This window comes from Eretmochelys imbricata, chromosome 6 (genome assembly GCF_965152235.1).
Source record: "Eretmochelys imbricata isolate rEreImb1 chromosome 6, rEreImb1.hap1, whole genome shotgun sequence".
Classification (NCBI taxonomy): Eukaryota; Metazoa; Chordata; order Testudines; family Cheloniidae; genus Eretmochelys; species Eretmochelys imbricata.
Window position 1 is genome coordinate 72270625 of NC_135577.1, and position 25157 is coordinate 72295781.

Consider the following 25157-nt stretch of genomic DNA (forward strand, 5'->3'; position numbering starts at 1 on the left):
CATTTTTTGATCCATCTGGCATTGGAACTGAGGTCATAGGGCATGACTGCAGGATGACACCCTGTAAGACAATTTCTGAAAATTCTCAAGAGATTTCCCTATACACATTCCTTTATTACACTTCAGAGATTCTTATCACATATCTGATCAAGCCTTGAAGAATTTTATCTTTTCTTAATTTAACTTGCCTTGTCATCTTTTTTGAACAAAATGTGTAAATTATTAGTAAAAGCAGGAAATTATTCATCACGCAGCCTCACAGTGGCTTAAATTCATGCTCTTTCCCTGGCTTTACCATCATCCAAATGCCCCCTGGTTTAAACTCATGCTATTTACATTTATGCCAATTCATCCATTTTCTAATGTTCCATTGGTTTAAACTCTCATGTATGCAGAGCGTATGCTTCACTCCCAGCCATATTTCCCTGGCTATGTTTGGGGAGGGGTGTCACATTTTCGCCAAGCTTCTTTGGAATTACAGAGGTTCCTCGAATTGTTCAAGAGGTCCTCTGTTTTGGTAGCAAGTGCATGTCTGCCTGAACTCTTCCCATCTTGACAACTCCCTCTTTATCTCCATTTTCCATCTTCTTCCCTTTCCACAGCTCATGGACTCATTTCTGCTTACGAGGAGGACGATAGCTAGATGTCCGGTGCTCCTTCCGGTCAAGCTCATCATGGCCTTCCCTGAAAGGCAAACAAGAATTGAAGATGGCGTTTAGCAATGGTAGGTTGTGCAGACTGGCCTTCCCAGCAGTAGCAGCTGCATAGAGCCTCATCCAACTAATGCAACCAAAAGATAATCCCCACTGACACATTTAACTAACCGAGGAATTCTCCATTGGGCCACCATTGGCTGTATTAAGACTGACAGCTGAGGGTTTTTTTTTTTTTTTTAACATCGCCCTGGAAAGTTCTTTATGGAGAGGAAGACTGCCTGCTAATTTAGAAAACTTCATTCTGTCCTCTGACTTCTGGAGAGAGAAATGACAAAGGGTCTCTCTGAAATGTTCATGTAATTAGTGATACATTCTCAGGACAGTGGGTAAGAGACATGCAATAAGAGCTGTGATTACAATCTGTTGCATATGGCACTGCAAATGAAATGTAGAGGGCAAAATCCCAGCTCAATTAATTTCTGCTCATTTTCAGGCAGGTAGGATTATTTATTGACTGAAGACACAAACCCTGATCTTCAGCGTACAGCTGATTTAATTTAATACCCTGCCATTCTGCTGCTTTTCTCATCTCTGCCTCTTACAGCTCCATTATCTGGCTGATGTGTTTTTCCTTAACCTTATTTAGCATTACCAGGTACGCATGTCCTTATTATTTTAATATATTCTCTCGCACCGCCCCCTCCATTGCACTGGTCTCTGCAGAACCACCAACAGGCCATGAAATGACAGAATGAACATCAGAGATCATCTCAATCTACCATCTGGTTTCTGTTTCACACTTCAAGTTAGTCACTGTCCATTCAACACTACCCTTGGAAATCAAGCAACTCCAGTGCTTTAGAAAGAGAAATAATGATGAAAATAAATTAGAAGCCAAAGGAAAATAGCTTCTTAAACCAGAGATTTATAACATGCTGCCAGAATGCAAACCCTTTAGGTCAGGGGTGGCCAACCTGTGGCTCCGGAGCCACCTGCAGCTCTTCAGAAGTTAATATGCGGCTCCTTGTACAGGCACCGACTCCGGGGCTGGAGCTACAGGTGCCAACTTTCCTGTGTGCCAGGGGGTGCTCACTGCTCAACCCCTGGCTCTGCCACCGGCCCTGCCCCCACTCCACCCCTTATCGCCCCTCTCCTGAGCCTGCTATGACCTTGCTCCTCCCCCCCAGAGCCTCCTGCACACCACGAAACAGCTGATCGGGAGGTGCAGGGAGAGAGGGGGAGGCACTGATCAGTGGGACCGCCGGTGGGTGGGAGGTGCTGGGAATGGGGGGTGGAGCTGATGGTGGGCGGGCGCTGACTTATTACTGTGGCTCTTTGGCAATATACATTGGTAAATTCTGGCTCCTTCTCAGGCTCAGGTTGGCCACCCCTGCCTTAGGTGTTTAAAAGTTAAAGTTGCAATTATTGCATTGCTCGACTGAGAGTTAGCAGCTTTTGGTACATAACATGTAGAGACTCTCCAATTTCAAGTGCTTCAGGAACCACCAGATTAAAAAAAAAAAACAAAAACGGAAATTTCACATGGTCTAAGGCCATGGTTCTATCCTTGTAGATCCCACACTTTCCTCCTAGCTGATCTCTCTGCCAGTGACAATCTGTTCTGACCAATCCTTCAATATCCTTAACAAACCACAGGAATTGCCAAACCTGAACAATGGTCTCGCGCATCTTGCCTTCAGCAGTGGCTAGTGTAACATGCTTCAGAAAAAGGCATAATATCCTCACCATGATACACCTAGAGCACACAATACTATAGTACAAAAGGAACATTTTTTCCTGATCCCAGTTTATGCTCTGAAGCATGAGGATAGTGCTTGTACTTCCATGCTAGCTAGTTTAGCTAATCGTGCTATAAAACTATATCCTGAAAGGCCGAGATAACCATCTGACTCTTGAACTTCTCAAATTTCTCCTTCTCTTAGGGGCTCTTCCATTTAGTGGAAGAAACACACACTAAACCATGCAACATAAAAGGTTGTTACAAGGAGGAGGGAGAAAAATTGTTCTCCTTAACCTCTGAGGATAAGATAAGAAGCAATGAGCCTTAAATTGCAGCAAGGGCAGTTTAGGTTGGACATGAGGTAAAATTAACTGTCAGGGTGGGTAAGCACTGGAATAAATTGCCTAGGGAGGTTGTGGAATCTCAGTCATTGGAGTTTTAAGAGCAGGTTAGACAATCACCTGTCAGAAATGGTTTAGATAATACTTAGTCCTGCCATGAATGCAGGGGACTGGACTAGATGACCTCTCGAGGTCCCTTCTAATCTTACACTTCTGTTATTCTAACTTGGCATGGAGAACTAGGTTTCAGCTTGATGGGTATCTCTTGCCTAAAGGCATTGTCGCTGTTACCGGAAGCATCGCTGGCAGTAGAGATCATCATCACAGTCATGGCAGCGCAATGTGGCATTTTCGTTGCAGATACAACACCATGGTAACTCCTCATCATCACTGTCTTCTGCCTTAGCAATTGGGCTGGGTTTCTTAGCACTAGCTGTGGCAGTTGGAGCTTGGATCTAATACCGGAATAAATCAGATAAATAAAAATCAGGGGTCAGATTAGGATAATTTAGGAGAATTAGACTGAACTATGCTGGGTGAGGATGGTCTCACCTGGGACAGCAACTGGGGAAGATTTTTACATTGTGATTCTGTCCAGAACAGAGACATACATCACTTACATATATACTACTTCAGTGTCTTTACATCAAGGGTGTCCAACCTTTGCAGACACCAAACTCTGCACAGCAATCTTGCCTGGAGTCCAAGCACTTGTTTTCACATGCATTTACCTAATTCTCTAACTAAAAAATAAATGCTCCCACCCAGATTGCATATGCTTTTATCTTCCTGATAGGCAGATAGTTTCTCCTACTTCTTTGATGTCACCAACATCATCCACCTACAGTTATTATCTTTGTTGTGGCAAATAGCAATACTTAGAGGCCCCAGCCAGGATCTCACTGGGCAAGGCACTGTTCAGGCAAGAAGAGACAATCCCTGCTGCAAAGAACTTACAGTCTAAACAGCCCAGACAGACAAGGGGTGGGGGAAAGGAAGTATTACTCTCTCTCCACTTTGTAGATGGGGAAATCGAGACAGAGAGAGGCTCTGTGACTTGCCCAGGGTCACAGAGAAATTCTGTGGTAGCGCTCAGAATGGAACTCAAAATTTCCGAAGTGCAATGCCTTAACTACGAGACCATCGGTCTCCTTAGATTTATACTGCCCTTGCGCTGATAACAGTGTTGTTGTTCCCAGGATATGAGAGAGACAAGGTGGATGACGTAATATCTTTTATTGGACCAACTTCTGTTGATGAGAGAGCCCTGAAGAGGAGCTCTGCGGACCTTGAAAGCTTCTCTCTTTCACCAACAGAAGTTGGTTCGATAAAAGATATTACCTCACCTGCCTTGACTCTTTTATGGTGCAAAGCAGCCATAGGGAGAACCTTAGCACTCCGGAAGCCACATATCTATTTGGAGAAAGCGTCAGAACATTCTTCAAAGATTGCAAAAACAGTTTCCTAGCAAAACAATAAATAGAGATGGGTGAATAACTGATTTTTCCATTTGGTAGCAGTTACAATTAAAAAAAAAAAATTTGGATCAGGTTGATCCAAAACGAAATTCTTTTGAACATTTTAACAAAACCAAAAAGTTGAAAACAATCTTGTTTCAGGTTGAATGAAATGTTTAATTTTACCTGAAACAAAAACTTTGTTTTAGATTTAGAGGATTAAGGTTTTTATTTTTTTAAATAAAATTAAAGGAAATTTCTAATGAAAAAGTTGTTTTGAATAAAAAAAGTCAAACCATTTCATTTTGAAAGTGTCAGAAAACTAAAAACTTTTCAGTTTTCTGAGAGTTTTTCTTTTTTCCACAACTAAAACCATTTGGCACATGAGACAAATCTGCAAAATCTTTTGGTCAAAAAAATTTGGCCCAGCTCTAATGGTAAGTTTGTTTTTATAATAATAGAATTATATTCACACTAATGATCGTGAAAGGTCAGGGTAACAAAGCTTTAACACTGACACATTGATCACTTCTGTAATCAAAAGATGTTTTGCCACTGAGGACGGATACTTCAGTTACATGGAGATCACAGATTCATTTCATTCTTCTGACATGTAACAGAGAACGTGTGCGTGCTGCTATGCTACAGGCTGGAATTGCCATGAATATATGGCATCCTTTTACTAATTCCCTCCACTGACATTATAAGAGCTACTTGATTACTACTGCTCTCTACAGGCCTAATCCTACACCCATTGGAGCCAGTGGAAAAGCTCCCACTGACCGCAGCAGTGCAGGATCAGGCTCTCTAGTAGCAGACTGTAGTTTATGTTCTGTGTAATTACACTGATGGGTTAGGAATCCCTTCTCTTGTATCTTCCCTGCTGGCTATATGCCAACCAGGTCCTCTGATTGCAGAGGGTGCCATTCAGTCCTGCAGATAGCTGGTTTTCAGGGAGCCATGCTCCAGATAGAGAGCCCTGTTAAAGCTTGCCAGCAGGGGGCAGGGGCAAAGTACAGTCAGTGTTGGCTGGCCTTGGAAAAGCCAGTTGAGACATTCACCTCCTCATCCTGCCAACCTAGGGAAAGCTGGTTGGTAGCTCTTTGCCATGCTCTGGTTTTGGGAACTTCCAGTACAGTAAATACCATTGTAAGGCAGCCTCAGAGCAGGACTGAGATTTGCGTTACACTAAGCTGTGTTGTATCAGGAACTGGAACAGGTCATTTCAAGAGGGTTTGACTGGCTCACGGACCTTTAGCTTTGCTTTCTTGGGTGTGTTCTGCTGTGAGGTTGCTGGGTGGGTGGCCTGATCAGCAGGGATGTTGAAGCCGCTTGCTTCATCCAGAGCTGCTTCCTGTGTGAGCTGGGAACAAAAGAAAGCAAGAAGTCTTTTGCTTCAAACTCCTATGTGAGCCTCTCTCCTGGAGCAAAACTTCTTTCCCCTCTCTTAATCTCAAAACTCTCTAGAGATGCCCAAATGTTATAGCTAAGAGGTCTGAAGGGAGGGAGAACTGCCTTTATAAAGTGAGCTGCACTGTATCATCTCCTGCTTAGGGGCAGGGACATCAGATGAGTAACAATCAAGAGAGAAAGGGGAAAGAGAGAAAATGTGTGCATGAAAGGGAAAAACACAAGAGGCTGGCACGGGCCTGCGTACTCCACGGCTAGCAGGACCTACATTCTGTGGCAAACTCCAGAGATACATGGGGCTCTTGAGACAGGGAAGTCGCATATCCACACAGGAAGGAACCAAGAAAGGGCAAGTCAGATGCACACAGTGACAGAACATAGTCTGCAACCTTAGCCAGCTGGGCTACAGAACTGCTCTGCTAACCACTTTGAGGAGGAGTTAGTTTTAGACGTGAAAGATCTGAGAGAGCAAGACCCTGGCCCAGGGACAAACAACAGGGTCATTGCACACTGAATAAGTAACAAAAATGCTAGGATTATTTAAAAGGAAAGCAAGCAGAGTCCCAACAGCTGATCCTGACCTGTTTTAGGACTCGCTGAATGGCTTCTTCCTCCGTCAGCTCCTCATCACTGTCAGGGAGCTTGTAGTCTTCCAGAGTAACTGCAAGAGGAGTGGAAGGTTATGAGGCTACAGTGAGCTACACTTGAATAGCACCTGTTGCCATTTCACATCTCAAGAGACACTGTCTGTGCTCGGCATGGGGAGTTGAATTTGATCTTGCATCACAACCCTCGACCCAGTACTGTTTTTTTGCAAAGCAGATGGTACACTGAAGGGAACGCACAATGGCATCTCCTTTTGGGATGGGTCTGTGTATAACGGAGATAACATTTTCTTTCAAATTTTTAGAAGTTGGGGGTGGAGGAAGGAAAAAAATGTATTTTAAGGGGCATAATTAAACAAGTCTTGGCACGTTGGAATTAGCTGTAGGCTGGGTATGGGGCAAAGGGAGTTAATCTACACAGCTTCACCCATGGGCCTTAACCCCTAGCTTTCATAATCCTGGACTACTCCATACAGCTTAACAACTGGACTCCAAATCCTGTCATGAAGGGACCGTCCATTTCTAGTAGAGACGTGATTCCCTCAAGCTGTAACTGCTTCCCATTGCTAAATGGAGGTTAATCTTCATGTAAAGGCACCAACTTCTCCCAACAAGACAAAGAGATGTTACCACCAAGCTAACAACGTCCTTTTCTTCTTCAGCACAAGCTAGTGTTTCTTCCTATTACTCACCTTTTTCGGGGTCCTGGCCTCTGAGTGCTGCCAGTCTCTTTGCAACTTCTAGGATTTTCTCCTCCCTAGTGTTCTCCTCCCTCAGCTCAGCAGCAGCCTCTGCCAGAAGTTTATTCTTCTCCTCCTCCAGCTGTTTTGGGTCCAGATCAGCAGTGCTGATGCCACTCTGACTTCTCCGATTGAGATCATTCAGGGTCTGGGTATTAACAGCTGGAAAACAGCCAGACAGAGCATGTAGGTGTTACAATGGCAACCACCTCCAGGCATAGCACATGCCATTAAAAGAATGGGCTAAGAGTAACAGAACTCTTGTCTCATCCTGTGGAGAAATCTGCTGTTCTACTGCACAGCTCTCTCTTTTCCATAGCTAAAATTACTGATGAGTTTCAAGATACATGAGTCACACAGTAGCAGGACCCTTGTATGTGGACATAGTAACTAAGTCACAGTGCAGTTTTTATTGGGGTCCCATGGAAGACACCCCCTTTTGAGAAGAACACATTACAGCAATCAAGAGAGTTTTAAGCAAACCACAGGGGATGTTGGGCATGGCTCTGGCCAGACTAGCGTCTCAAGATCTTGACTACCACCATGTGAACCATCTAATAGAACATGGAAGGACTGGAAATTCTAAAAATTGTTCCTCCCCAGACTGGGCTACCATAAAAAAAAACAGAGAAAAATAATCCAACAAGATTACCATTGAAAGGGGAAACATAACCACACGGGCTGAGACAATGACAAATCAACATAGGTCTGGTTTTCTGCTCTTGGTCAACATTGTGTGTTGGTAAGGGGGAGGTAGGGATAAGGCAGGATACTAGCACACTTTTAAGCCTGGTGGTTTCGGAGGTACCTGCTTCCTTCTCATTAGAACACACATCATGGTGTATGTAGTGTCCTTAAGGAAAACTGTTTGAGGCCAATGATAACCGATACCTTGAGGCTGGGCTCCTGGACTAGAACTCTCATCAATGGCAACTTCCTCAGCCAGCTGGGTCAACAGATCATCAGACTGTTGGACTTGGGTTCTGGTATCAGGGGGCTGGTGCACCTGGAAAAAGAGAGAGGTCACGTTGGAGAAAGCTGTAGGAGAGTGTTAAACAGGTGATGGAAGGAGACAAATTGAAAAATCTGAAAAATTGTGTAACCTATTATGAGACTATCCTAATTAGGACCAAAATTTCCAAAAGCGTCCAGTAATGCCAGGTGCCTCCATTTTTGGGTGCCCAACTTGACACGCATTGGGCCTGATTTGCAGAGATGTTGAGCTCGCACAGCTTCTATTGAAGTCAACCGGCTAATCCAAGCACAGAACTGGGAGCCAGGAACTGATGCGATCTAATCCCAGCTCTGATACGGATTCTACTGTGACACTGCGCCCAACATTTAGGCACCAGAATAAGTGGACCAATTTTCACAATTGTTGGGCAACCATACAAGTCAGTGGAAATTGTTTTGAAAAAGGAGAGAAAGTGGCTAGGACCCTAAATTGAAAAATCAACAACTAAATCCCAGTATAGACAGTGCTAGGCTGATGGAAGAATTCTTCCATCAACCTAGCTACCATTTCTCAGGGAGCTGGATTACCTTTGCCGAAAGGAGAATCCCTCTTGTCAGCGTAGGTAGTGTCTACATCAGGGGTGGGCAAACTTTGTGGCCCGAGGGCCACATCAGGGTTGCTAAATGGTATGGAGGGCCGGGTATGGAAAGCTTTACCTCTGCAAACAGCCTGGCCCCCACTCCCTATCCGATCCCTCCGACTTCCCGCCCCCTGACTGCCCCCTTCAGAACTCCCAACCCATCCAACCCTCCCTGCTTCTTGTCCCCTGACCACCCCCTCCTGGGACCCCCTGCCGCTAACCGCACCCCCTATCCAACACCCTCAATCCCTGCCCCCCCCCGAACCCCCGCCCCTATCCAACACCCCCAATCTCTGCCCTCCCCCCAGAACCCCCGCCCCCATCCAACCCCCTCACTCCCTGTCTCCTGACCGCCCCCTCCCCCCAGAACCTCCACTCCATCCAAGCGCCCCGTCCCCTGACTGCCCCCTGGGACCTCCTGCCCCTTATCCAACACCCCCCCTCCCCACCCCCTTACCATGCCACTCAGAGCAGCAGGACAGGCTTATTGGAAAGCCTGGGAGGTGGGTGGGTGCAAGCCGTACTGCTGCATGGCTGCGGGTGAGGGGGAACAGCGCTGGAGGGGCCGGGGGCTAGCCTCCCCAGTTGGGAGCTCAGGGGCCGGACAGAACAGTCCCACAGGATGGAAGTGGCCCACGGGCCATAGTTTGCCCACCTCTGGTCTACATTGAAGTGTTGCAGTGGAAAAGCTGTACTGCCTTTGTGTTTTACGTGTAGACAAGCCTTTAATCTCTCTGAGCCTTTGTTTCCCCTGTAAAATGGAGATAATCACACTTCCCTACCTCCCAGGGGTGCTGTGAGGATAAATACATTAAAGAAACTGCAGTGATAAAGGACATATAATTACCTAAGATAAACAGATAGCTTTGAAAATCAAGCCACTTACAACTAGTTATGGACTTAGGAGGCTAAAGTTAGTACCAATTTTTAAAAAAAATCTTGGCCATAAAATGTAAATACACTATAGTCCAGTACACTTTATATGGATATATATGAAATAGTCCAGTACATTTTATATGGATCATTAAGGGGAACCTGTCCAGTTAAAAATAAGTTGTTGGTTTTTTTTTTTTTAAAAAAAAGTCCACATTCATGTTTTAAACAACACTTGACGTTGTTAATCTATTTTGCATTTCTCTCAGTATGCAATGAAAGTTGCAATGAATGCTAACCAGCTTCACTTTAATTCCTGCTCAGTTTCACTTTCAAGTTTGTGTCTCCTACCACTAGGCTACAACATTTGAGCTGTCAATATTGTAGAGGAGCACTTTTTTTTTTTTTTTTAAGTTATGGAAACTTTTGCAAATGTCCTACTTCAGTTTTGGAAAAGTTTTTTTTTTTTTTTTTTTTTTTTAAAACATACAAACAACCACCACCTAAATTTGGGGTTAAACGTGACCCAGCTGTGTCTCAATGTAAATATTGTTTTAAACATTTGGCACTCTATTCACTGTTTGGGATGCTGTGCCACGCTCCTGGAAGGCATTTCTGACATCTCTCTACACAGAAGCCACGTTTTATCTTCATTGATCAGTTCATAAAAGTTTGTTTTCTTTTGACAAGTGAACTTCTAGCATAGTCTCGTATTTACCACGGTTCAAGAGGAAATTTCTTCCTGTCTCACTCCAAACTAGTTATTATTAATCTGGTTTTTTTAAGTTGCCATTCATCTGATTGCTTCATTATTTAATAAGAATGCCTTGAGCTGATATAGCAGCTTTCAAGCAAGAATCTAAAAGCACGAGTGAACAACATATCAACCTTCAGAAGTAGGCAAGTATTATCACCTTTATTCATAGATGGAAAAACTACAGCAGAGAGAGGTTAATAGCTCGCTATTCAGAGGTGGGGAGCACCCACAGATTCCTTTGACTTCAATAGGAGTTGTGTGTTCTCAGCACTTCTGAAAATCAGGCCACACATTTCTTCTCCAAGTTACAAAGCAAGCTGATGGCAGAGCTGGGACTAGAATCCTGGACTCTTGACTCCTGGTGCCAGGTTCTAACCTCCAGACAATGCTCCCCCTCAAGCCAGGTCCACCCACATAAAACAACTAACAGCCTAACTGTTAAAGTCTCACCTGAATCTCAGAGAGGGAAGCTCCTCTCTCAACTAAACTAACAATCAGTTGTGAGACAGTGCCACAAATGGCCCACCATCTCTGAGTCCTCATCAAGCTGAAGAACACGTGCCCTTAGTTCAATTCTGGAGCATGACAATGGACTCTTATACTACAAGCTGGGAGCTAATGAGCATATTTCTGGAGCAGCAAGGTGGACGTGAATCGATGAAGCAGGAGGAAGGGCCTCTCATGCCTCTGAAATCTCTTGGGATACTACAACTACTGGAAGACCTCAGATAGAGAAACCCAAGAACTGATATAAGGGGGCCAGGGGATCTTACCGGTCTGGGAGTTTTGGTTGGAAGGGCTCTTCCCTGCAGGGCAGCCAGACGGTCTTCCATTTCCTGTGTGGATGGAATGGGTTTGCTGGGGTCATCCTTCAGTGCTGCAAGCCTAGATTCTATCTCAGCTTGAGATGGGATGGACTCTGCAATTCAAACCAACTCTGTTTGTTTACAGCAAGCAAATGGCTTTTATAGTTTTAGTGTCTTGGAATATATTTTTCTTTCGAGAATGGGGCCCTGGACAGCTAAGCAAAGCCTCCCTCACTTCACTGATCACAGCCAGGGATAATTGGCCAGAGCCATGACCAATATCCCCTGTGGTTTGCTTAAAATTTTCTTGATTGCTGTAATGTGTTCTTCCAAAAAGGGTGTCTACTCCATGGGACCCCAATAAAAACAGCAATGTGACTCAGTTACTATGTCCACATACAAGAGTTCTGCTACTGTGTGACTCATGTACCTTGAAATGATTAGGGCACTGGTCTAATGCTATCATCCACCACTTAATTCTAGCCACTGCCTCCTCCCCTGTAGATCTCCCAGACATGAAGTTTGTGGCACCAACCTAACTAGAGGAGTGAAAGTGAAATGCATGTTCCACCTCCCACTTTGGAGCCAGACAGTCCATTGCTGCTGTTTCCCACTCGAGCATCCTAGAACTGCCTGCTGAAATCAGCTTTCCTTTGTTTGTTCCTGGAAGCAGGAATGGGCAAAGTGTAGTCCCATGGAGCCCTGCATTGCTCTTGGCAGGAACCAGTACTTCAGTCAAAGCGTTCCCATGTGTGACCTCTGCACAACAGTTTGGCCACACACTAACAGCACCACGTGCAGTCCCCTGCTTCACTTTGTTCCTAACATTACTATGCCCAGGGACATGCCCAGGACAGATGTAAACAAGCAGCTTATTTCACTGTGTCAAGACATACAAGATAAGGACTGAACCATGCAAACCAGTGAGAAAGCAGAGGTCCAGGGCAGCAAAATGCGTGCGCTGGAGAGCAGCAGCCCAGGGAATGGGGCCCAGGTACCCACTGCTCTGATAGCATGGGCAGGACTTGGCTCCCAGGGGCAGCTTTCTCCCATCAATTTCCATGTCTGGAGGTTAGTCTCAAATGCACCGACTGTTGTGAGTGCGCAGTCCACCCTTGCTATTTGTACAGCTCAGAAGCAGCAACCGAACCTCTGCTCAGATGCAGGAAGCTTACACCGTACTATGAAACTCACTGGGCTTTGTTTCCTCCTTAAGCCTCTCCAGCCGCTCTGCAATAGCTCGATCCTCCTTTGACAGCCCCTGATATTTGGAGCCTGTCCGGCATCGGGGTTTCACTGGGCCTTTCTGCGGACCCATCGGCTGGTTCTGCTTGGCCTCAAGAGCTGCTACACGCCTGTGACGAGGGAAAAAACAAGCATAACTTGGAGCAGGCACTTAGAACACGAATTATGAAGGCATCTTCTGCAAGCTCCTCTACAAACATGCTATTTAGGGAAAGATGATATAGGACAGAATATGGAAACTCTTTTATTCCTGCTCCTGACTTTGCTAGGATGGATTTGGGTCTGGGGAAGCAGAGATCCTCCCAAGGACTAAGGAAAACCATTCCTCTCACAGAAGCACTGATATAAAATGGTCAAAAAGTAGACTAGATGATTAGTAATGAAACATGGAACCTTTCAGTTTTAGATCACAGTTTTGAATTCAGCCTTGCTGTATAGCAGCCAAAAGTCATTACCATCAGGTGGCTGTTTGGTGACCTTACTGAAAGAGCTGCTGTTCTCAGTCCAGTTCCAAGCAGAGAAGTGTCCATGTCACAAGCCCACCTTCTTGTTGGCAATCTCAACAGAGAAGCCAAGAACCAAAAGAATATCCACCTAAAGATTCAAATGTGCTGGACTAACTAGCAAAACTCACTTTTTGTAGTTCTCTGGTGGAGACCATCTAGCTGTACTAGTCCGAGACACTCCTCTGGAAAGCAAAAACAAACATCCCACTGTAAAAGACCTGAGACAGATGTCCAGATAATGCTACAACCGCACATCCTCTCTCTTTCAAACCTAGAGAAATTATGATGCACATGGCTATGGCACTCATTGCCGTAAAAAGTAAAAATTTACTTGGTTTAAAACATGTCATCAGTATTCCACAATAAGAGGAGCACAGACACCACTCTCTGCAGCAGCCTGCAGTTAGAAAGAGACAGCAAATGGAAAGAGACCTGGGGACAAAGGCTCTGGGTTCTCCTAGCTCAGGATCAGTGGGAAGCCTTGGGAAAGAGATGTGCCTTACATCTCTTTCAAAATACAAAATTATATAACATAAATGTTTTAAAATGTATTATACAATCATTATACAAGATAATATATTACAGAAATGGTTATAGAATACAAATTATTATAATTATATGTAATAATTATATATTACAACATATTGAGTTACCTGATTATGTGCTAATCTTAACTCTGCATGTCCTGATTTGTGTGCTTAACTATGCAACCTGTTCCTGTGCATCTGAGGCTTTCAAAGCAGGAAGACTGTGAATATTTTTTCTGTTACAACCAAATCAATCCCACAAACTTTAAATCTTCAGATTATACATGGCATCTAGGCCTCTGAAACAGCGAAGGTGGATTATTTTTGTTTGTTTTTTGATTTAGTGACAACACTTCCAATCACCTTATCACCAAGCTGCTCAGCTACTATACCAGGGGTGGGCAAACTATGGCCCGTGGGCCGCATCCGGCCCCCAGCCATTTTAATCCAGCCCTTGAACTCCTGCTGCGGAGCGGGGTCTGGGGCTTGCCCCGCTCCAGTGCTCCAGCCGGGGAGCAGGGTTGGGAGCTGCTCCACGCGGCTCCCGGAAGCTGCAGCATGTCCCCCTTCCAGCTCCTATGTGGAGGCGCGACCACGGGGCTCTGCTCTGCACGCTGCCCCCACCCCAAGCACTGCCCCTGGAGCTCCCATTGGCTGGGAACCATGGCCAATGGTCTGGCCGTGTGGCCGCGCCTCTGCATAGGAGCCAGAGAGAGGACATGCCGCTGCTTCCAGGAGCCACTTGAGGTAAGTGCCGCCCACAGCCTGCACCCCTGAGCCACCCCTCTGCACCACAACCTCCTACCCCAGCCCTGATCCCCCTCCCGCTCTCCAAACTCCTCGGTCCAACCCGGAGCACCCTCCTCACCCCAAACCCCTCATCCCCAGCCCCACCCCAGAGCCCACACCCCTAGCCAGAGCCCTCACCCCCACCCTGTGCCCCAGCCCAGAGCCTCCTGAATGCCTCATTTCTGGCCCCACTCTGGAGCCCGCACGCCCAGCCAGAGCCCTCACCCCCTCCCGCACCCCAACCCCAATTTCGTGGGCATTCATGGCCCGCCATACAATTTCCATACCCAGATGTGGCCCTCGGGCCAAAAATTTGCCCACCCCTGTACTATACAGTTGTATGGATACTTGGAACTGAAACCCACATGGTAACAGCTCAGTAAAGGACTAGTTTGGCATTTCAGTTTATGGACAGCATACATGTGGCTGTGTAAAGTGGAGTTATAAAAAGAGAAGTGGATCAAAATCTGCATTGTGACACCAGAGGCTGAAACAAACAAACAAACAAAAAAAGAGTATATAAACACACAGACTGTGCCCAAGTCTCCCACCTTACCTGGTTAGCTCCCCATGACACTGCTTGCACACCTTCTGCTGAGCATTCCCGTAACGGGGAACAATGGCGCTGAACCCAAGGCAGCCTGAGCAAAATGCCCGCCCACAGTTCTTGCACCCACACTGAGAAGAAACAAGGAAGTGCAAGAGTTTCATTGGCTGGCTGAAACAACACTGTGAAATATACACTGAATCTCTCTGGATGTGCACCAGGCAGGAGCAACTTCCACATCAAAAGTACTTCAGAGATATGATATGTGCTAGTTTGTAAGTTTAAAAAGAAAATTAAGTATTTGTATGAATAAGAATAGTAGTTGCAGCTACACTAGCTAGATTAAACAGCGTAAGAGTATCAGCCTTTCGGACACAAGCTGATCACCTGCTGGAATCAGGAATACCATCTCTTCCCCTAGTATAGTAAGAGGGTGGGGGGGGGGTCACTCTTTTTTCTGAAGTATCTGGAGAACATTGAACTACATGGACCATAAGTCTGTACTGTTATAGCAGTGATTCTCAAACTTCATTGCACCGCAACCCTCTTCTGACAACAAACATTACTACATGACTCCAGGAGGGGGCACTGAAGCCTGAGCCCGCTAGAGCCTCGCCACCCTGGGTTGGGGGAGGCAAAGCCCAAGAGCTTCAGCCCTGGACAGGGGCCTGTAGCCTGAGCCCCACCACCCAGGGCTAAAGCCACAGCCAAAGCCAAAGCCCAAGCCCTGCCGCCCGAGACGATGAGGGTCGGGCTTTGGGCCTGGGTGGTGGGGCTTGGGTTTTGTCTTCGGCCCCAAACCCTAGCAAGTCTAACACGAGCCCTGGCGACCCCATTAAAATGGGGTAACAACCCACAGTTTCAGAACTGCTGTGTTATAGCAATTCCTATATGTTTTAAACACAGAGAGGTTAACATGCCTGTGTCATTAATATACAATTAAGGAAAACAATGACACTGACACACAAAAAACGTGTGCTTAGAGCCAAGGAAGCTCAGCAGGTTTGAACTGTACAATGTAAAGCAGAGAGTGGGAGTGGGGTTACTATTTCTGATATGAGGAGCCTCAAACTGTTGGCGTTTCAGATGGCATTGATCAAATGGTGCCACGAGGAAACTCACTCAGCTGCCTGCCTAACTGGCTTTTTAGGGCCAGATCTTGTATCCAGTGTTGAAGAAAGACTTGCCTCTTTCCTGAAGAGGGTAAACTTGGAGGCACAGCCATAACACCTTCTATCCATAGGGCTAATGGAGAACACACACTCACTCTCTCACAGATATATCAAAAAGAAATCGTTTATCCCCGGAAGCTGTCTATTTGTCCAGATGGAGCTGTCCTGGAATATTCTTCTCCTTCAGAGGGAGGAGCGCGTTGGGGGAAAATGATGAATTATGGCATTTCAGAGTTTACTTGCTGCACGCCTGGTTGTAGAAACGATGGTTCCAGATTCTTTCAGCAGAGAGAGGAGGAGAAAGGATCTGATCCTTGCTTAACTTTTACAGACAACCCTTTAATGAAAGCATTATTGTTAACAATAAATAACATTATAATTTGCTGTTCTCTTACATGACTATGTTCTGACAGCTCAAAGCAAGGACAAGACACACCAAGTGCTCTCCATCTCCTCCAAATCACCGCCAGTCTAAATCGCCTTGTTCTGCAAAGCCCATTAGCAATAACAACATCCACTGTCTTTGTATTGTACAAGTTTGCATACTTAGGATGCCACCTCTCCAAAGCAGAGATTTAATTCCTGTTTTAACATACGTTGCCATAAAACTATTATGTATTTGGCAGCACAAAGTGCTCCACAACATACAAACACACAACATTACAAAAATCCCAGGTCCCAGAAGCTCCCAATCCAAATCAGGTGCCCCGGAAAGCTGCAATACTATACCCGTAGCGTACCAACAGTAATCACAGCGAGAGTCTGGACGCAGAGGCTGCATCAGTGCAAACCCCACTCGACTCAGTACACGGCTCCCAAGCCACAGGGCTTTGCACCTCTTGAGCCCCCGCCCTTCGCATCACCGACTCTAGCGGAAGGGGTAATGCTGCCGCTTACGGCTAGGAAACTTTGCTGCTCACATCCCACCAACACCCGAGATAGCCAAGAACACAGCCCTGGCGGCGCAGGGCGCGACGGACGTTGTAGTCCTTCCACCCCGTCCGATCCCCTTCCGCAGGACTATAAAAAACTACACGTCCCAAGACAATGCGCATACCCCCTGCTGCGCAGAGCCTGCTGGGAGCAGTGATTCTGCCGGTTGGCCAGAGAGAGACCTTCCCGGTGGGCTGTGGGCCGCGCGGGGCATTATGGTAGTTGTAGTTCTCTTTCCCCGAAGGGCTCTAAGAACCAGAGGTCAGTCCGGAGGCCGGAGAAACTACATTTCCCAGCAGCCAGGGGTGCGGGGCCGAGGAGGCGGGGATAACCAGGCCCAGCGGCGCAGGGGGAACCGGGTAGCCAGGGGCCTGGGCTTGGGCCTGGGCCTGTGGGGGTGGAGCGGAGATGGCGGTCGATAAGGAGCTGTTGCAGCTGGACCTCTACGCCCTGCTGGGGGTCGGGGAGAAGGCTTCGGACAAGGAGGTCAGGGCCTGACCGGAGGAGGAGGGGTGGGCGGGGAGGGTCAGGTCATGTCATGGGGCATCGGGCTCCCCCGCCCCGTTGGCGAACGCTCCCCTCAGCCCCGGGGGCTCCGATACCACAGTGACGGCGGCTGCGTGCTACCAGAAATACAAGGCGACCCTGGGCGCTCTTCTTGCTCCCAGTATGTGAAAGCACGTGTGGGGCTGCGCCTGGTGCGGGGGCCAGTGGCAGAAAAGTGGCACCTTCTGCAGCGAGTCGTGTTCATTGCCAACGTAAACACTGACCTGAGATGTTAGTCACCTGTTGGGTGGGGGAAGCTAAACCTTAGAGCACCGTAACGGGTTAAATAACGTGGGTAGGGAGCAAATTTCTCTCTGCCTCTGCTGATATTTAAGAGGTCACAGTATGGGACTGGGGAAGATGTTTTGAGATGAGATCTTGAGGCAGAGAGGTACCGTAGTGTGCCATATGGCACCAGCTACTGATGAGAAAGCTCTTGTGCAGTCGGTGGCAAGATGATAGGAAGGGCAAAAAGAAGGCAGGTGTGATGCATGTAACTTGTTTCAAAAACCTTATTAAAACATCTAGCTTATCATAATTCTCTTTATTACGTCCACTAAAATGTAATGAATGTTTGTAAGCTTCTGTTCACTATACCTGCTGTTACTCATCGTGAACCACTGGCTTTTCAAGTGTTTGTTCCAGTCTCAGCTGCATCTGGATAGCACTCATTCAGAAGAGCCACAGCATTTGGTTCCATTGTCATGACGCTCATCCCAGTGCTCCAAGATAGATGCCATTTTCTCCCTCTCACAAGATGTCAGAAGGCTGACCTAGTTACTGGATCACATTCTTTGCGTTTGTTTCAACAGTCTATGACTAAAATGTTCTAAAACAAAGATTAAGAATAGAGAAAGAAATAGGATTAAAACAAGACACATGCTGTAGCTATAAAAAGAAAAGGAGTACTTGTGACACCTTAGAGACTAACAAATTTATTAGAGCATAAGCTTTCATGAGTCACAGCTCACTTCATCGGATGCAGAAGCTCACTTCATCGGATGCATACAGTTCTGCATCCGATGAAGTGAGCTGTAGCTCACGAAAGCTTATGCTCTAATAAATTTGTTAGTCTCTAAGGTGCCACAAGTACTCCTTTTCTTTTTACGGATACAGACTAACACGGCTGCTACTCTGAAACCTGTCATGCTGTAACTAGAAAGACTCACAAGAGTTAAACTCAATAGATACATTTGGGCCCAATTTGGCATTCCACATAAAGCTTCTCCTCAGTTCAGAGACAGGACAAGGACTGCTTTCTGGTACCTTTGCATTCTGGGGCTGTCTGGGGGCCTGCCTGGCCCCTGGTGTAGATTAGAGCTGCCTTAGGTCCTGGTTGATGATTGTGTAACTTCTTTATTTCCCAGTTTAGCCCAGTATTCCTTGTGTCTTCACTGCTCAATGAAAATAACAGGACCCTGTCATATAACATTGTCTTTCTTTGCTCCTTTCTCTAGAGTGAACATTATTCTGTTATTTTCCAAAACTTTTATAATCTTCGTTATTCACCTGTGAACTCTCTTCATTTGCCTTTCTTGAAACGTGTCGCAAGATGATTGCATTTCCCCTGATGAAGCCTAATTAGTACCGTGGTTTATTATTTATGTAGAAAGGGTCCCAAACTTGCTAGGTACTTTACAGATAGACTAAAACAGATCCCTGCCCTGAGGAACTTGCAGTCTACATGGACAACACACACACACGGAGTGGGAGAAGGAAACCTTGAATTTGGGGGGGTGGGGTGAGGAACGGGTGGAGAGGTGAGAGAAAAGAATATACAGATTAGGCCTGATATGGAGCTCTAATTTGGAACACTAAAGTTACGTTTTTAGGAATTGTTTATGGGGAAGTTAGCAGATTGTTAATTGTGTGGAGTAATCTTGCTTGTTTTGCATAGGATACTCCTATTAATACCTAATATGGCAATTGTTTTATTATACTGTTACATTGTGATTCTTAGTCATGTTGCTGGTATTTAATAGGACAGACAATATTTGCTAGTTCACCGATCACCATCTCTACTATAGCCGTTGTACTATATTTTCTGCCTTTTTGTCTTAAATATGTGGGGTAAAATTCCCATTGACTTCAGTGGAGATGGGATTCACCCATTATATTTATTTACAGTGCTTTAAATGGATACTGTCAACTTGAAATCTAGTCTGTTTCAAAAAAGAGTTAAAAGTAGTTTCTGGTACCAAATCTGCATGAGTCTCCTTAAACCTCTGTGGTTTTGCAGTTACATTTCCCTTTTTTTTTTTTTTTCCCCTGCCCTGTTTTTTCTTCTTTATTGTTTTACAGACCCACACAAAAAATGGGGGAAACTGACAGTTTATAGAAGAGGAACAGTGAAATTGACTAAATACCAAGTGTTGTCAATTGAACAAAATTAAACTTAACAAGAAGTAACTTTTTTCCTCTAATTTTCAGTTACAATAACACCAGTAGGTATAGTTTTAGATAAAGTATGATTAAGTTGCAAGGGTCCTTTTAATTAGATAGGAGCAAAATTTAGCGCCAAGATAAAGAAGCAGAGCTCCATTGTCTTCAGTGGAGTTGCACTCAACTTCTCTAGGGCTGACTATGGTCATGAATTTCAATTTTATTGAAAGGAAGGATATGAACACCTTCTAAATAGTTTTGAATTCTATTTCTTTAACTTAATGATGAGGTCCTGTTGTTATATCATGTGATTTCCTTGTGCAGTTAATAGTTTATATGAGGAATGTGTAAAGGAAACTTCATGGACATCACTGATGCTTTCGTATTTATTAAGGGGGGAAGTAAAATGTTTAAGATTTTCTTCTTAAAGATGTTCCTAGAAATAATATTCTGCAAAGGTTTGTGGAATGCTCTGCTTTATTTTTTTCATATATGCTTATCTTATCTAACTTATATCATTATTAACTCAGGATTTCCACAGGGAATTCATTCCCAGTCTATTATTTGGAACTGCTAATGTCATCACAAATGTATTTGTGATTTCTCACAAATTCACTGTAATTCTCAGTTCCCTGCAATGGGAAACAGAGATCTTAAGGATTTGTGTGAAGAGCAGATGCTAGTACCCTGAAAACTTCCATCATATTCTTTTGGGGTAGACAGGGTATGTCTACACTACGAAATTAGGTCGATTTTGTAGAAGTCGATTTTTAGAAATTGATTTTATACAGTCAATTGTGTATGTCCCCACTAAGAGCATTAAGTTGGCGGAGTGTGTCCTCAATACCGTGGCTAGCATTGACTTACGGAGTGGTGCACTGTGGATAGCTATCCCACAGTTCCTGCAGTCTCGGCTGCCCATTGGAATTCTGGGTTAAGCTCCCAATGCCTGATGGGGGTAAAACATTGTCGAGAGTGGTTTTGGGTACATGTCGTCAGTCGCCGCTCCTTTCCTCCCTCTCTCTGTGAAAGCAATGGCAGACAGTTGTTTCTCTCCTTTTTTCCTGGGTTACCCATGCAGATGCCATACCACAGCAAGCATGGAGCCCGCTCAGCTCACCGCTGCTGTTGTGAGCATTGTAAACCCCTCGTACATTATCCTGCAGTATGTGCAGAACTGGGCTAAAAGACGCCAGCACGAGGACAATTGTGAGGGAGACGTGGACACAGACGTTGCTGAAAGCAGTTGGGACATCATGGTGGCAGTGGGGCTGGCTGATACAGTGGAACGCCGATTCTGGGCCTGGCAAACAAGCACAAACTGGTGGGACCACAGAGTATTGGAGGTATGGGATGATTCACAGTGGCTGCGAAACTTTCGCATGCGTAAGGCCACTTTCCTTGAACTTTGTGAGTTGCTTTCCCCCACCCTGAAGCACAGGAAACCAAGATGAGAGCTGCCCTGACAGTTGAGAAGCGAGTGGCGATAGCCCTGTGGAAGCTTGCAACACCTGACTGCTACCGGTCAGTCGGGAATCAATTTGGAGTGGGCAAGGCTACTGTGCGGACTGCTGTGATCCAAGTAGCCAATGCAATCACTGACATTCTGCAATCAAGTGTAGTGACTCTGGGAAATGTGCAGGTCATAGTGGATGGCTTTGCTGCAATGGGGTTCCCTAACTGTGGTGAGGCGACAGATGGAACACATATCCCTATCTTGGCACCGGACCACCTTGCCAACTAGTACGTAAACCGCAAGGGGTATTTCTCAACAGTGTCATGCTGCAAGCACTGGTGGATCACAAGGGATGTTTCACTGACATCAACGTGGGATGGCTGGGAAAGGTGCATGACGCTCGCATCTTTCGGAACTCCGGGCTGTTCAAGCAGTTGCAAGAAGGGACTTACTTCCCAGACCAGAAAATTACCGTTGGGGATGTTGAAATGCTGATAGTTATCCTTGGGGACCCAGCCCACCCATTGCTCCCATAGCTCATGAAGCTGTACACAGGCAGCCTGGACAGTAGCAAGGAGCAGTTCAACTATAGGCTGAGCAAATGCAGAATGGTGGTAGAATGTGCCTTTGGACGTTTAAAAGCTCGCTGACGCTGTTTGCTGACTAGGTTAGACCTCAGCGCAACCAACATTCCCATTGTTATTGCTGTTTGCTCCATAATATCTGTGAGAGTAAGGGGGAGACGTTTATGGCAGGGTGGAAGTTGAGGCAAATCGCCTGGCGATTAGAAGAGCACAGCTATGCACGCTGTGCATCAGAGAGGCTTTGAAAACCAGTTTCATGACTGGCCAGGCTACGGTGTGAGAGTTGTGAGTGTTTCTCCTAGCTGCAAACCCGCCCCCTTTGTTGATTTTAATTCCCTGTAAGCCAACCACCCTCCCCCCTTATATCACAGCTGGCAAAGGAAATAAAGTAACTATTGTTTTGAAACCATGCATTCTTTCTTTATTAATTTAAAAAAAAAAAAAAAAAAAGGTGAGATAACTGACAAGGTAGCCCGGGTGGGGTGGGGTGGGGTGCGGGAGGAGGGAAGGACAAGACCACATTGCTTATTGTAGCCACACTACAAATCAAAACTGTTTGAATGACAGCCTTCTGTTGCTTGGGCCATTTTCTGGAGTGGAGTGGCTGGGTGCCTGGAGCCTCCCCCCACGTTCTTGGGCGTCTGGGTGAGGAGGATATGGAACTTGGGGAGGAGGACAGGCGGTTATACAATGGATGCAGCTGGGGTCTGTGCTCTTGTTGGCTTTCCTGCAGCTCCAACAGACACTTCATCACGTCCGTTTGCTCCCCCATTAGCCGCAGCATCGCCTCCTGCCTCTGCTCTTCGTCCTCACTTAATGCTTTCCTGGCCTCTGCCACTGAATGCCTCCATGCAATAAGCTGTGTCCTATCAGTGTGGGAGGACTGCATGAGCTCGGAAAACATGTCATAGCGAGTGCGTTTTTTTCGCCTTCTAATCTGCGATAACCTCAGGGACGGAGATGATAGGGGGAGCATAGAAACATTTGCACCTGGGGGGAGATAAAAAGGGAGAGTAAAATTTAAGATGATACATTTCTGAGAACAAAAGGGAGACTTTCACAGTGAATCAAGCAATTCACAGCAGACAGCACATGTGCTTTAGGTACAAGGTCGCATTTTCCTTTTATATTGAGCGCCTGCTGGTATGGTGACACATCACAAACGGCTGGACAACAGAATTTGGTTTCCAGGCAGCCATGGTAAGCCTTTTGGTACGCGGAGTTGGCTTCTTCCACCTTCATAACTTGTGGGAATGGTTTCAAACTGCAGCGCCATCCTTTCCCATAGCAAGCAATGCTGGTTGGGTTTCACATTTAAAAGGAGGGGCTGCGGTTTTCAGATGGATGTGCAGCACATACCTCCTCCACTCCACCGTGTGGCTATTCTCTGGGATGATCCCTTCACCCCTCCCCCCTCTGCGTGGCTATTTGGGATGATCCCTTCACCCCTCCTCCCGCCGCATGGCTATTCTCCGGGGTGATCCTTTTTAGCGAAACGCAAACAACCCAGCATGAACAGGGTCCTTTTACTGTTCCCTTACAAAAATTCCCCTATTTCAACCAGGTGACCATGAATGATATCACTTTCCTGAGGCTAACACAGAAAGCTAAAGACCGAATGTTGCTTGAATGCGACCAAAACCCAGAACCATTTGCTGCCGTGCTTTGTGCTGCAATGATTCCAGACTACTTGCTACTGGCTTGGCATGGTAAAGTGTCCTACCGTGGAGGACGAAATAAGGCAGCCCTTACCAGAAACCTTCTGCAAAGGCTTTCAGAGTACTTCCAGGAGAACTTCATGGAGATGTCCCTGGAGGATTCCCGCTCCATCCCCAGACACGTGAACAGACTCTTCCAGTAGCTGTACTGGCCGCGAATGTATCCCAATTCTTCAGGGCAAATCAAACATTAAACACTATTGCTTTTAAACCCTGTACTGTAGTTACAAATGTGCACTGACCAGAGCTGCCTTCTCCGGCTTCAGGGTCAGGGATCCCACCTTGGGAGGATATTGGCTCCAGGATGATGAAAAGGTCCTGGCTGCCAGGGAGAACGGATTCACTGCTTGTCTGCTGCGCATTTTCCTCTTCCTCATCCTCAAAATACGCCTCCCTGTCGCGTGAGACTCCCCCCTTACAGGTGTCCATGGACAGTGGTGGGGTAGTGGTAGGATCCCCACCTAGAATGCCATGCAGCTGATTCATAGAAGAGACATGTATGGGGCTCTGACATGGAGCGACTATTTGCCTCCTTTGTCTTTTGGTAGGCTTGCCTGAGCTCCTTGACTTTCATGTGGCATTGCTGTGTGACCCTGTTGTAGCCTCTCTCCACCATGCCCTGTGCAATTTTGGCATATATATTAGCATTTCTTCTTTTTGATCGGAGTTTAGCCTGCACAGATTCTTCTCCCCATACAGCAATCAGATCCAGTGTCTCCCTTTCGGTCCGTGTTGGAGCTCATTTGCAATCTTGGGGGGACTGCATGGTCACCTGTGCTGCTGAGCTTGCCACACTGACCAAACGGGAAATGAAATTCAAAATTTCCCTGGACTTTTACTGTGTACCTGGCTAGTGCATCGGAATTCAAAGTGCTGTCCAGAGTGGTCACATTGGAGCACTCTGGGATAGCTCCCGGAGGCCAATACCGTCAAATTGCATCTGCACTACCCAAATTCGACCCAGCAAGGTTGATTTTAGCACTACTCCCCTCACCGGAGAGGAGTAGAGAAGTTGATTTTAAGAGCCCTTTAGGTCGACGGAATGGGGTTGGATGTGTAGATGCATTCATTTTAAAATCGACCTAACGCAGCTAAATTTGGCTTAACTCCGTCGAGTAGACCAGGGCTGAGACTCTGGGCTTGCCATTGGATACATGCAGGTAGCACTATTGGAATCATCTGTGCTTCCATGCAGGCACGAGAGACAACCTGCATGGATCAAGGTTTATATTTACTAATTTGGCATAAACTAACCATTTGACTTGCCAGTTTGTATTACCAGTTGAAAATGTGATAGTATTGAAGGAGCAGCACAGAAATGTGGCAAATCTGCAGGTGACATGAGCCGCCTAGAGAGCAATGTCTTTATGTAAGGTATTTGAAGCATCCCGGAGAACTGGAAAAAAGAACAGGAGGACTTGTGGCACCTTAGAGACTAACAGATTTATTTGAGCATAAGCTTTCGTGAGCTACAGCTCGCTTCATCGGATTTTGCAGACACAGACTAACACAGCTGCTACTCTGAAACCGGAGAACTGGGCAATCTTTGTACAGAGGAGCCAGCCAGGCATCACCATAAACTGTGACTGAGGGGGGCATTATTTTTCCCTGGATCATTTGTTTGGAAGCCCTAACTGATGTCATCACATTGGAGAGTTCCTCTGACAATTATCTGTGTTGTGGATGCTGTGTGCCTTGAGAAGACTTCACTTTATTTTTAGTGGAGTCTCATTTACGGAGGTGTATGATTTAGGTTTGTTATGTTTTAGCT

At 46.0% G+C, this 25157-nt stretch overlaps 2 protein-coding genes across 5 annotated transcripts in view; one reads left to right on the forward strand and one right to left on the reverse strand.

Annotated features, from left to right (window-relative positions):
* Positions 1-93: 93 nt before the first annotated feature.
* ZFYVE19 (zinc finger FYVE-type containing 19) lies at positions 94-16739 on the reverse strand. Of its 4 annotated transcripts, XM_077818874.1 has the most exons (12): positions 16508-16735; positions 15783-16104; positions 14605-14726; positions 12861-12914; positions 12176-12336; positions 10949-11094; positions 7842-7956; positions 6903-7112; positions 6187-6266; positions 5448-5558; positions 3030-3193; positions 94-684 (listed from the first exon to the last, which is right to left on the reverse strand). In XM_077818874.1, exons 2-12 carry the CDS (start codon positions 15834-15836, stop codon positions 612-614), a joined length of 1290 nt encoding a protein of 429 aa, XP_077675000.1. In that variant the 5' UTR covers positions 15837-16104; positions 16508-16735; the 3' UTR covers positions 94-611. The 4 variants fall into 4 exon arrangements, with proteins under 4 accessions (XP_077675000.1, XP_077675001.1, XP_077675002.1 ...); XM_077818875.1 differs by lacking the exon at positions 5448-5558 and having other exon boundaries at positions 16508-16739; XM_077818876.1 differs by lacking the exon at positions 15783-16104 and having other exon boundaries at positions 16508-16732.
* Positions 16740-17050: 311 nt separating this feature from the next.
* DNAJC17 (DnaJ heat shock protein family (Hsp40) member C17) overlaps positions 17051-25157 on the forward strand; it is a 29789-nt gene continuing 21682 nt past the window's right edge. Inside the window, exon 1 of the mRNA XM_077818878.1 lies at positions 17051-17186. Within this exon, the coding sequence (XP_077675004.1) occupies positions 17109-17186 (78 nt within the window). The 5' untranslated portion in view covers positions 17051-17108. The remainder of the gene's footprint in view (positions 17187-25157) is intronic.